Below are 13,615 nucleotides of genomic sequence, written 5' to 3' on the forward strand. Positions count from 1 at the left end.
CATAGGATTGGTTGGATAGCATGCCCCGTTATATCTGTGTTTCTAAACTTATATGTTTATTTGAGTTTTAATTCATGTTAGAAATCATGTCTAGGCTTTGTGCTATTCGTTTGAGACTCAATATGGCTATTCTTGCTATCTTTGAACTATTAGTCTTATTTGTACACATGTTCTCAGTCATGATACTATATCCGTGTATGATATCTCTATCTCAGTACTTGTTATTTGATTCCTCACATATTGTTGATACCTTCTATCTGTAATATTGTTAAACTAAGTATTGAGAGATGTATTTATCTGATATGTTGTGATGTTGAGATGTTTTTACTTGTTCTATTGTTATATTATCTGATATGTTGATATGTTAATATTGTAATATTATTTGAGATGTTGTTACTTATTGAGTACATGAGTTCGATTATACTCATACTACACTATGTACTTCGTGTGCAGATCCAGGTACTTCCGGACGAGGTGATCTCTAGAGTCTGTTGTTACCAGCTTTTGGGAGACTAAGACATAGCTGCTATACCGTCCGCCGACCTTGAATTTCTCTTTCATTATTTCTATTATTGCTTTTCTACTATTCAGACAGTTGTATCAGAGGATTTATCTTGTATTCTAACATTCAGTAGTACGCATGTACTCGTTGACATCAGGTCTTTGGGATTATTGTAGTAGTATTCTAGTTGTTTTCCTAAGATACTTCATGATATTTTTGTTGTTGAGTTATTAAACCATGTTCATTCAAATTCATAATTATTAAGTGAGGCAAGTAGTATTATGCACCATCGCGGCTCAGGTGAGAGTGGGTCGTGACAACGAGCTGGCATCAGAGCCAGGTTACTTAGGTCTCACGAGTCATAAGCAAGTTTAGTAGTGTCTTGCGGATCGGTACAGAGACTTTTATCTTCGAGAGGCTATCGAATTATTAGGAAACTTCACTTTCTGGCTTTTTTTTTTCGTGCAAATTTATTATTTCTGAAGTTTGAACCTTGAGTCTTCTATTCTCTCACAGATGGTGAGGACACGTGCGACCGAATAAGGTATACGTCAACCAATACCACCAGTTAGGGCCGTGAGAGGTTGGGGCCGCGATAGAGGCCGAGGTGGGGCTCACACTATAGCCAGAGCAGCACCTGTAGATCCACTAGTTGCTCTAGCTATGGAGCATGTTCCATATATAGTTGAGCTGAAGGGACCAGTTCAGGCACCGGTAGTGCCCATTGTTATTCCTGGCCTTTAGTAGGCCTTGGCCCAGATTTTGACTGTATGCACGAGCCTAGCGAAGGCAGTTTTGATTCTATTTGAACCAGCAACCTTACAGGCTGGGGGAGCTACCCAGACACACGCCGCCCGTACTCCAGAGCAGCTAGTTTAGGTCCATCAAACACCGGGGGTACTACCAGTTTAGTCGATTGCTGCTGCTCGGGTCAATGTTGGTCCACCTTTAACCGATGAGGAGCAGAAGAGGTTGGAATGATTTGGGAGGTTTAAACCTCCAAAGTTCAGCAACAGAGAGCCACAAGATGCTTAAGATTTTCTAGATCGGTGTTAGTGGATTCTCCGATCGACGAATATTTTGGAGACCAGTGGAGTGTTATTTAATACTTTTCAGCTGACATGGGAGGCCTACAGATTGTGGTATACATATGAGTTGAGCAGACCAGTTGGCACATCGCTACTTACATGGCATGAGTTCTCAATTCTCTTGTTAGAGAAGTTTCTTCCACTTACTCGCAGAATGGAGTTACGTAGAGATTTTGAGAAGCTACGCCAAGGGGGATATAACTGAGACTCAGTACGGTATGAGATTTTTGAATCTGGCCCGTCATACTTTATGGTTGGCCCCCTTAGAGAGAGAGGATTAGAAGGTTCATTGATGGTCTACACTACAATCTGGCTTGAGAGGCTGAGATGGATGCTAGGTTCGACCAGATAGTCGATATTGCTAGATGCTTGGAGTAGGCTCGCAGGCTTTAATGCGATGAGTGAGAGGGAAAGAGTCCTCGTGGTTTAGGTGGGTTCATTGGTACCTCATCTTGAGTTTAGTCACATCACAGCAGAGGTCGTCCTTTCAAGACCACTCTGATAGCTCATCATGGTGCATCAGCTAGCCATGGTTCATATAGCACGCTCCTGGTTTAGTCATCTTTCAGTGCACTCCCAGCTCAGAGCTCATACCGTGCTCCATCGGTTCAGGGTTCGTCGGTACCGGGTTCTTCTTGTTCTTGGAGTTTGATTGAGGCCCCACATTCATTTCCAATTTGAGGTTGCTACGATTGTGGAGAGATAGGCATGTGGGGAAGTATTGTCCGTCATTACAAAGGTCTTGTGCAACAAGGAGGCCATCCTATGACTCTTGTACCAGTTGCTACAGCACCCGCTCAGCCATCTCGGGGTGGAGGTCATGCAGGTCGAGGTCTCCCTAGAGAGGGAGGTCAGTCAGGTGGTGGTCAGGCTCGTTTTTATACATTCCTAGCCATACCAGAGGCAGTTGCTTCCGATGCTGTGATCATTGTTTTAGTGTGCCACAGGGATGCTTTAGTATTATTTGATCCTGGTTCTACTTATTATATGTTTCATCATACTTTGCTCTTTATTTGGATATGCCTCGTGATTCTTTAGGTATGCATGTTTATGTATCTACACCGGTGGATGAGTCTATTGTTGTGGACCATGTATATCAGTCATGCGTGGTGTCTAGTAAGGGGATCAAGGTGGATCCAAAAAAGATTGAGTAAGTTGTGTTGGCCTAGACTGTCTTTGGAGCTTCTTGGGTCTAGCAGTTTATTATCACCATTTTGTGGAGGGTTTCTCGTCCAGTGATTTACCTTTGACTATGTTGACCCAGAAGGGTGCTCCTTTCAGATGGTTTGAGGAGTGTGGATAGAGCATTTAGAAGCTCAAGAATGCAATGACTACAGCCCTAGTATTGGTGTTGCCTACAGGTTTGGGATCTTACAACGTGTATTGTGATGCGTCATATAATAGGCTTGGCGTGGTGTTGATGCAAGATAGTGGAGTGATTACCTAGGCATCTCGACAATTAAAGGTTCATAAGAAGAACTACCATGTTCATCATTTAGAGTTTGTAGCCATTGTTTACGCATTGAAGATTTGGAGGCATTATCTCTATGGTGTGTCATGTGAGGTATTCACGGATCATAGAAGTCTCCATTACATGTTCAAGAAGAAATACCTTAATTTGCGGCAACGGAGATGGTTAGATTTGTTGAAAGACTATTATATCACCGTATTATATCATTCGGGAAGGCCAATGTACTGGTCAATGCATTGAGTAGGAAGGCTGAGAGATTGGCAGCTTGGCATATTTACCAGTAGCATAGAGACCACTATCTATGGATGTTCAAGCTTTGGCCAATCAGCTAGTGAGATTAGATGTTTTGTAGCCTAGCTAGGTTCTGGATTGTGTGGTGGATCAGTCATCATTGTTGGAGCGTATCAGGGCTCGTTAGTTTGATGATCCTCACATGATGGTGTTGAGGGACACAGTTCAGCGGGGCAGCACTAAGGAGGTTGTGATTGGTGATTATAATGCTATGTGGCTTCAAGGCCGGAATTGTGTTCAAATGTTAATGGGTTGAGATATCTGATCGTCAATGAGGCTCACAGCTCGTGCTATGTCATTCACCCAAGTGTCACAAAGATGTACCGTGACATAAAACAACACTATTGGTGGCGGAGAATGAAGAAAGATATTGCAGCTTATGTCTCTCGATGTTTGATTTGTCAACAGGTGAAATATGAGCATCAGAAACCAGGAGGGTTGACTAAGAGATTGGAGATACTAGAGCAGAAGTTGGAGCGCATCACTATGGATTTTGTGGAAGGCTTACCACAAACCTTGAAGAAATATGATGCAGTCTGGGTTATTATGGATCGGTTGACTAAGTACGTATAGTTCATTACAGTGATGACTACCTATTCTTCAGAGCAGCTGGCTTAGATTTACATCCAAGAGATTATTTGTTTGCATGGCGTGCCCGTTTCCATCATTTATGACCGAGGTACACAATTCACATCACAGTTTTGGAGAGCAGTGTAGCGAGAGTTAGGTAGATGGGTAGAGTTGAGTACAACATTCTATCCCCAAATGGATGGGTAGTCCGAGAACACTATTTAGATATTAGATGACATGTTACGTACCTGTCTGATGGATTTCAGAGGTTCATGGGATCAGTTTCTACCGCTTGCAGAGTTTACCTAAAATAATGGCTTTCAGTCTAGTATCCAGATATCCCCTTATGAGGCCTTATATGGGAGGATATGTCGTTCTCTGGTTAGTTGGTTTGAGACTAGGGATGCTAAGTTGTTGGGGACTAATTTGGTCTATGATGCTTTAGAAAAGGTAAAGTTGATCCAGGAAAGGCTTCTTACAGCACAGTCTAGGCAGACGAGTTATGCCAATAGTGATGTTACACATATGGTTAGTGAGAAGGTTCTGCTCAGAGTTGCGCCCATGAAGGGTGTGATGAGGTTCTGGAAGAAGGACAAGTTGAGCCCTCGGTATATCGACCCTTTTGAGGTGCTTGAGATAATTGGAGAGATGGATTACAAACGTGCCTTGTCACCTAGTCTCTCAGGTGTTCACCCATTATTTCACGTTTCTATGTTCCGGAAGTATTATGGTGATCCGTCACGGGGTGCAGCTAGACAGGGATCCGATATATAACATAGAGTCGGTGGCCATTTTGGGCCGACAGGTTCGAAAGTGGAGGTCGAAGAATTTAGCATCAATGAAGGTGCAATGGAGAGGTTAGCAGGCCGAGGAGGCTACGTGGGAGACCGATCAGGAGATGCTGAGCAGATATCCACACCTATTAGAGACTCCAGGTATGATTCTAGACTCGTTCGAGGATGAACGTTTGTTTAGGAGGGGAAGAATCTAACGACTCGGCCGATTGTTTTGTGTATTGTAGCCTTGTTCCCCTATTTATTGTTCCTTCAATATATATATTTGTGATTTTGTAAATTGCCGGGGTGGTTGGTTTGGTTCGAGGCAGTTTTGAAGTGAATTGAGACACTTCCCAAGGTTGGAAGCTTAAGTTGCAATAGTTGATCGGAGTTTAAATTTTTTGTAGACTAATCCAGAATGGTATTTTGATAATTCCAATAGCTTCGTATGGTGATTTTTTATTTAGATGCGTGCCTGGATATTGATTTGGAGGTCCGTAGGTTGATTTGGTGCTTTTTGGCAAAAGTTAGAAAGTTGAAGGTTTGGAAGATTGACTTTGTTGATATCGAGTTAGGAGTTTTGTTTTGAGAGTTGGAATAGGTCCGTTGTGTCATTTGGATATTGCATGCAAAATTTGAGGTCATTCGGATTTGATTTGATATGATTCGCCATGAGTTTTAGAAGTTGGAAGTTCATTAGGCTTGAATTGACGTGTGATCCATGGTTTTGGTGTTGTTTGATGTGATTTGAGGCTTCGCGTAAGTTCGTATTGTGTTTCAGGACATGTTGGTATGTTTGAATGGGGTCCCAAGGTCCTTGGGTGTGTTTCGAATAGGCTACGAACCATATTCATCATGTTTGGTCTATTGATATGATATCTGGTGTGCTCTTCATCATGATCGCGACACAGTAGTCGCGTTCGCGGAGGCTTCTTGGTTGACAGGAGAAGTGTTCTTTGCATTCACAAGTCTGGGAAGGCGTTCGCGATGCATTGGAGGGAAGTGGCCATCGCGGACGCGTTCCCATTAAGGGGAGGCAGGCTGGGGCATCAGGCCTTAAGCCTTCTCGTTCGCAGGTGAGTTTACACGTTCACGTAGGCATGGGATTGTTTGGTCATCGCATTTGCGACTATAGTGTCGCGTTTACTGAAGAGAATTGGGCAGCTGGAATATTTTGTTCTTCGCGATCGCGAAGGCATTTCTATGATCGCAAAAGGTAATGCCTAGACAGATAAAATGTTTCAAAACTTTGTTTCGAGGGTTAGAGTTTTATATCACATTTAGAGTTAGAGAGCTCGCTTTTGGGCAATTTTAGAGGAGATTTTCATGATTTGGATCAGGGTAACTGTTTTTGACTAGAGTTATATTTCATGATAGCATTTAATTAGTGAATTAAAGTGAAGAAATATGGGATTTTAGTAAAAACATCCTAAAGTGAAAATCGAGGATTTGAAGGTCGATTTGAGGTCGGAATTGGATAAAATTGGTATGGTTAGACTCGCAATTGAATGGATATTCTAAATATGTGAGTTTGACTGAGCCCGATTTGTATGGGAAGGGCTTTTGGAGTATTAATTTGCACGTGTTTTGAGGTAAGTAACATATGTAAACTTGGATTTGAGGGTGTTTAACCCTGGGAACTACGTTAAATGAAAGGTATTGGGGTGATGTACATGCTAGGCAACAGTCGTTGTACGTGTACCAGTGTTTTATGATTTGAGATTAATTATGGATTATCATGGGATTGGTTGGTTATCTTGCCTTGTTATATCCGTGTTTCTAAACCTGTATGTTTATTTGAATTCTAATTCACGTTAGAAATCATATCTAGGCTATTTGCTATTCGTTTGAGACTTGATAAGACTATTCTTGTTGTCTCTGAGCTATTTGCCTTATTGGTACACATGCTTTCAGTCATAATGATATATCCTTGTATGATATCTCTATCTCTATACTTCTTATTTAATTCCTCAGATGTTGTTGATGCTCTATGTGTAACACCGTTAAACTTAGTATTGTGAGATGTGTTTATCTGAGACTTGAACGAAAAATGACTGAGTTTGGGCCATAGAACCGATTTGGTATTGATTTTGAGGTGACGCGTACACAATGCCCCTATTAGGTATAAGTGTTATTGATTTGAGGCGATGCGTGCTGCAGGCCTCAATATTGGGTTGTATGATTATGATTAGAGCTTGGGTAGGATCTGCACAATGATTATGATTAGAGCTTGGGTAGGATCTGCACAAGCAGTAGGCGCAGGCACAATGTTTTATACGTGCTTGATCATGGGCAGTTATGTCAGGAACCCGTACAGTGCTAAGTATGATTATTCTTGATGGATCCACTGTGATATTGTTGATTTAACATATATATTTGACATGTAGGCATGAAGATGTACGTTTTTCATGCTAGCTAATAAGTAAAAATATTTTATCCGTGTTGGGTTGTAACTGTTATAAATAGAAAGCATGCCTAAAAATTTTAAATGTGTTCAAGCTGAACATAATATCATTGAGCTACATGTTTGTACTGTTTCCTTTATATTATGAACTGTTATTGGTTATTGATATTGGTATCTGACTGTTGTTCCTGAGCTCCTCATTTCTTTCAGCCCAAGGTTAGTGTTGTTACTTATTGAGTACATGAGGTATGTTCTAATCATACTACACTCCACACTTCGTGTGCTGATCCAGGTACTTCCGGACGAGGTGATCTCTAGAGTTCCGTTGCTATCAGCTTTTAGGAGACTACGAGGGCTGCTATACTGTCTGCTGACCTTGAAGTTCTCTTTCATTATTTCTATTATTACAATTATACTATTCAGACAGTTGTATCAGATGATTTGGCTTGTATTTTGATATTCTGTAGTGCTTATATACTAGTTGACACCAGGTCTTTGGGATGATTGTAGTAGTATTCTAGTTGTTTTCATCATAAATTTCATGATATTTTCCACTGTTGAGTTATTAAACCATGTTCATTCGAATTCATAATTATTATGTGACTGTTGGCTTGCCTAGAAAGTAGTGTTAGATGCCACCGCGACTCTGGTGGGAGTGGGTCTGTCACAACCAATTCTCTCCTGTAGGCCATGATAGCTCCCAACGTTACCACTAAGAAAGCCAACAGTGAACTAACCATGTGTTTGTTTCTTTTAACAATTTCGAAATAGTTGATTTTAATTATTGAATAAATAAGAAGTGAAAATTTAATAAAATGTGAAGTAAACAATTTTAAGAGCAAATGGGATGAAGTAAATAATCAAAAAGCCATCAAGTGTCTACTAGCATAATTTCCAAGACCTTGTGTCAAAAGTGTATGAGCTACTAGTATAATATACAAAAATACTAAACTACTGTCTGAAATGAAGTAGACAGAAAGTAAATGCAAAGAAAGACTTCGGGTGCTGCAAAACGGACTCGGAAGGCAGCTCACTAAAAAGTCTCGGAGAATCAGGAGTGCATGCCGGGATGATAACCAGATGCACCTGCCTCAGATCCTGCACGGGTAGTGCAGAAGTATAGCGTGAGTACATAAACAACATGTACCCAGTAAGTATCTAGACTAACCTCGAAGAAGTAGTGACGAGGGGTCAACTTCAACACTCACTATGGGCTACCGATAAAATATTAAAATATCTAAATAGGCATGAGCTATGTAAATCACAATGAAACCTCAATAACAAGCAGTAAATAAATAATTCTTTCACAAATAGAAAATCCCAAATAAAGTTCCATCATTTAATGATTTTAACCTCTCGAGCCAATAAAACGATATCAAGTATAACTAGGCTCCACATATTATTACGCACGATTTATACCGAGGTCTTACGGCCCGATCCAAAATACAAATGTATATATATATTGTGCACTACCGAGGGTCGAACGGCACAAACCATAGATGCATATATTATACCGCCGAGGCGTTAGGCCCGCTCCACAAGAAGAGAAGATACTTTATAAATATCCAATTTAAAGGTTATTAAGAGGGTAATATACAAAGAAGCACAAGTTCCTATTAACGGTCAAGTAACCCGCCAAAATGAAATTTAATCTTTTACAGTTCCTTTATCAAGTTCCAAAATAATTTAAGCACTTTAATTAACAAGTAAGGTGCAAACATTACAAGTATTTCGTGATTTAGTTCCTAAACTACCCGTACATAAGCATAATTAGTAGCTACGTACGGACTCTAGTCACATCGTGCGTACGTAGCCCCCACAATTAGAAGCACATATTAATTCAAATCAACTATGGGGTAAATTCTCTCTTATAGAGCTAGACAAGAGATTTACCTTGTCTGAGGCTCACTTCCTATCCACAACTATGCTTTAAATCCTCAACTTGGTGCGAAACGACTCAAAACTAGTCAAATGTTATATAAAAGAATCAATACATGTTCACCAGTTCATAATTTAACTATTAGAGTAATTACCAAACCCCAAATAGAGCATTCCTAAAATTTACCCCTAGGCCCACTTGCCCAAATTTTTGAAATTTTTGAAGATAAATGTTATCCATAGCCTCACGAAATCAAATATGTAATTTTCACCCCATTCCATAATCATTTTCGTAGTCAAATCTCATTTTTATAAAAACCTAGGTTTTTCAACTAAACCTTACATTGGGTAGGAATTACTTACATTGGGTAGGAATTACTACCTAGGTTATTAAACTTACATTGGGTAGGAATTACTTATCTTCAATAGTTAGGTTGAAATCCCCCTATTTAAAGCTCCAAAATCGCCAAAGAGTGTAATACATGAACTCAAAAATGGCCTAAGTCCTGATTTAAAATAGCAATGCCCAGCTGCCCCTTCTTCGCGAATGCGGAAAGGGCCTCGCGTTCGTGAAAGCCCCAGACCCAAATAAATGCCCATCACGAATGTGGCAGGGGCGTCACGAACACGGAGGCTTGCTTGGCCTACCCTACATGAACACAAAGGCTCATTCACAAACCCGAAGGGTAATGGGTACTGACACTCCCAGGCCCTTTTCTTCTATGCGAACGCGAGAGGACCTTCACGAACGCGTAGGCCTGGGATCTCAAAGCTCTACGAACACGACCTCCTGATCCCGAATGCGAAGACCAAATTGCCACACTACCCAAATCCTTCATCGCGAACGCGTGGGTCCTTCCGCGTTCGCGAAGAAGAAAACCAGAAGTGGAATTTTTGGTTTGTCTAACTTAGCTCCAAGCGGTCCGAAACACATCCGTCAAGACCCCGTCCAAATGTACCAAAAAGTCCATAAACATCATACGGACCTGCTCGAACTCTCGAAATGCATAAAATAACAACAAAACCAAGAATCACACCCCAAAAGCAAATTGAATCAAGTTATGAACTTCAGGTTTCCAAATCGCTCCAAATGCTGCGAATCATACCTAGATTACTTGGAATGACACCAATTTTTGCATGCAAGTCTTAAATCACCATACAGAACTATTCCCGGACTCAAAATCCCCACTGGACCTCGATAACACCAAATCCTACTTCAAACAAAATTTAAAGAACTTTAAAACCTTCAAGGTGCCAACTATCTATATTAAGCATCAAAACGCTCCCAGTTCATCTAAACCCGATTCGAACATACGCCCAAGTATGGAATCATCATACAAACCTATTGGAACTATCAAATCTCGGTTCCAAGATCATTTTCTCAAAACGTTGTCCAAAGTCAAACTTAGCCCTTTTTACCAACCTTAAGGAATCAAGTGTTCCGATTTCAACCTGAACCCTTCCAAATCCCGAACTAACCATCCCCCCAAGTTATAAAACAGTAAAAGCACATACGGAGAGTTTTATATAGGGGAATGGGGTTCTATAAAGCAAAATGACTGGTCGAGTCGTTACATCCTCCACCTCTTAAACAAATATTCGTCCTCGAACGGGTCTAGAATCATACCTGGCATGCTTAATAAGTGTGGATATTTGCTCCGCATGTCCTCCTCGGCCTCCAAAGTCGCCTCCTCGACTAGTTGGCCCCTCTACAGATCCTTTACCGTAGAAATCTTCTTGGACCTCAACTGGAAAACCTGCCTATCAACAATGGAAATTGGCTCCTCCTTATAACCTAGACTCTCATCTAGCTGAACAGTGCTGAAGTCTAACACATGCGACCTATCGGCATGATGCCTCAAGATCATAGACATGTGGAAAACCAGATGAACTCCCGATAGACTGGGAGGTAAAGCAATCTCATAAGCAACCTCCCCAACTCGTCTCAACACCTCAAATAGGCCTATAAACCTTGGGTTCAACTTCACTTTTTCCTGAACCTCATGATTCCCTTCATCGGCGAGACCTTCAAGAGAACTTTCTCGCCCACCATAAATGATAAATCACGCACATTCTGATCCTCTTAACTCTTATGTTTGGATTATGCTGTGCGAAGTCACTCCTTAATCAACTTTACCTTTTCCAAGGCATCTTTCATCAAATCAGTACCATATAACTTAGCCTCACCGGGCTCAAACCATCTGATAGGTGAACGACATCACAAACCATATAAAGCTTCAAATGGAGCCATCTCGGTGCTGGACTGATAACTATTGTTGCAAGAAAATTCGGCCAAAGACTAGAATCGATCCTACTGCCCTCCAAAGTCAATCACGCATGCTCTGTTCATGTCCTCCAAGATCTGAACTGTCCGTTCCGACAGCCCGTCGTTCTATGTATGAAAGGTTGTGTTGAGATCCACCTAGGTCCCTAACTCACTCTGTACTGCTCTCTAGAAATGCGAAGTAAACTCAGGACTTTAATATGATATGATGGAAACAGAAACACCATGCAACCGAACTATCTCTTGAAAATAAATCTGGGCCAACCTCTCTAAAGTATACGTAGTCACAACCAGAATGAAGTGTGCCGACTTGGTCAACCTGTCGACTATGACCCAAACTATATCAAACTTCTGCAAGGTCTGCGGTAACCGAACTACAAAGTCCATAGTGATGCGCTCCTATTTCCACTCAGGTATAGTCATATGCTGGAGTAGGCCACCTAGCCTATGGTGCTCATACTTAACCTGCTGGCAGTTCAGACACCTCGCAACATACTCGAATGTGTCCTTCTTCATCCGCCGCCACCAATAATGTTTCCTCAGGTTGTGATACATCTTTGTAGCACCTAGATGAATAGAATAGTGAGAACTGTGAGCCTCTTCAAGAATCTTCTCCCTCAAGCCATCAACATTAGGGACACATCGGCGACTATAGAGTCGCAAGACACCATCCTCACTGATAGTAACCTCCTTAGCACCACCCTGTAGTACCATCTCTCTAAGAGCCAACAAGTGCGGATCATCAAACTGACGAGTCTTGATCTGCTCCAATAGTGAAGACTGGGCGATGACGCACACAAAAACTCGCTAGGCTTTGAAATATCCAACCTCACAAGTCTGTTAGCCAAGGACTGAATGTCCAAAGCTAATGGCATCTCCTCTACTAAAATGAATGCCAAGCTACCCATACTCTATGTCATTATGCTCAAGGCATCTGCAACTATATTTGCCTTGCTCGGATGGTAAAGAATGGTAATATCATAGTCTTTTATTTACTCAAGCCATCTGTGCTGCCTCAAATCGATATCACGATCCGGTGGCATGTTTGGAAGATCAAAAGGAAACACATCGGAGAACTCCTGGACTACGAGCACTAAATCAATCGCCAGAGTCTCAACAGTAGTATCCCAAACATAATCTAGATAAGACAAACACCCCTTCTCGACCATGTGTCTAGCCTTCAAAAAAGAGATAACCCGGCTAGATGCACTGACAGACGAACCCTTCCACTCCAATCTAGGCAACTCTGGAATCACCAAGGTAACAGTCTTGGAATAGCAATCAAGGATGGCGTGATATAGAGACAACCAGTCCATGCTCAGGATGCCCTCAAAATTGCTCATATCAAGCAACAAAAGATTCGCTCTAGTCTCATAACCACAGAATATGACAACACGGGACTGATAAATTTAATCCACAACAATAGAATTGCCTATAGGAGTGCCCAAGGACTAACGAGGAATACCTAGGAAATGCGTAAACAAAGATGAAACATATGAATATGTAGAACCTGGATCAAATAACACCGAAGCATCCCTACCGCAGACAAAAATAATGCATGTGATCACGGATATGAGGCCGCTGCATTTGATCTAGCCGGAAAAGCATAGAACTTAGCTGAATTGTTGACTGGCTGACCTCCACCTGACTGACCTATAACTGCTGGCCTCCACCTCTAGGACAGTCCCTACCTACCTACCCTTCGTCTCTAGGCGTCGAACGATTGGTGCCGTAATCATGGGCCGATGACCCTATTTCCTTGCCTTGCCCCGAAGTCTGGGCTGAACCTCTGTACATGACTAAGATCCCCGCACTTGAAACAACCTCTCGGTTCGGTGGACTACAAACCTGAAGTCTGACCTTGATGTCCTGAATACCCACTAGAAGAAGCCTGAATAGCTGGTGGGCGGTAGGAACTCTCTAGCATGGCTCTGAAATAAGGTCATGCTGGAGCCCCCCGAGGAGGTGGTGGTGCTAGATATGTGGGCCTGCTAGGCTGACCTCTCCCAAACTGACATCTGCACCTAGATGGAGCACCACTGAATCCTCCAGAATAACAAAATCAATTGTCCCTCGGCATCTGCTCTTGGCCCCGCTAACAAACACCCTCAATCCTTCGAGCTATCTCCACAACTAGTTGGTAAGAAGTCCCCATTTCAACCTCTCAGGCTATAGTGGCATGAATACCTGAGTGCAACCCCGAAACAAATCTCTGTACTCTCTCTGCATCAGTAGGAAGTATCATAAGTGCATGGCGAGACAACTCAGAGAATCTCGCCTCATAATTGGTCACTGACATCTGACCCTACTAGAGATGCTCAAACTGAAACTGCAACTTTTCCCTACCTATC

At 41.9% G+C, this 13,615-nt stretch overlaps 1 protein-coding gene across 1 annotated transcript; it reads right to left on the minus strand.

The window, feature by feature from the left end:
- Positions 1-10,689: 10,689 nt before the first annotated feature.
- Positions 10,690-11,978, minus strand: LOC138875072 (uncharacterized). The gene is made up of 3 exons (XM_070153885.1): positions 11,761-11,978; positions 11,118-11,181; positions 10,690-10,974 (listed from the first exon to the last, which is right to left on the minus strand). Exons 1-3 carry the CDS (start codon positions 11,976-11,978, stop codon positions 10,690-10,692), a joined length of 567 nt encoding a protein of 188 aa, XP_070009986.1.
- Positions 11,979-13,615: the final 1,637 nt, after the last annotated feature.

Source organism: Nicotiana sylvestris, chromosome 8 (assembly GCF_000393655.2).
Source record: "Nicotiana sylvestris chromosome 8, ASM39365v2, whole genome shotgun sequence".
In the NCBI taxonomy this organism is placed as follows: domain Eukaryota; kingdom Viridiplantae; phylum Streptophyta; class Magnoliopsida; order Solanales; family Solanaceae; genus Nicotiana; species Nicotiana sylvestris.

Coding starts and splice junctions, on each gene's coding strand:
- LOC138875072 (XM_070153885.1), bottom strand. CDS start 11,978: ATGGTACTACAGGGTGGTGCTAAGGAGGTTACTATCAGTGAGGATGGT. Junction 11,182..11,760: donor ATGAAGAAGGACACATTCGA/GTATGTTGCGAG, acceptor TTCACCTATCAG/ATGGTTTGAGCCCGGTGAGG. Junction 10,975..11,117: donor TGAAAGATGCCTTGGAAAAG/GTAAAGTTGATT, acceptor CATGAGGTTCAG/GAAAAAGTGAAGTTGAACCC.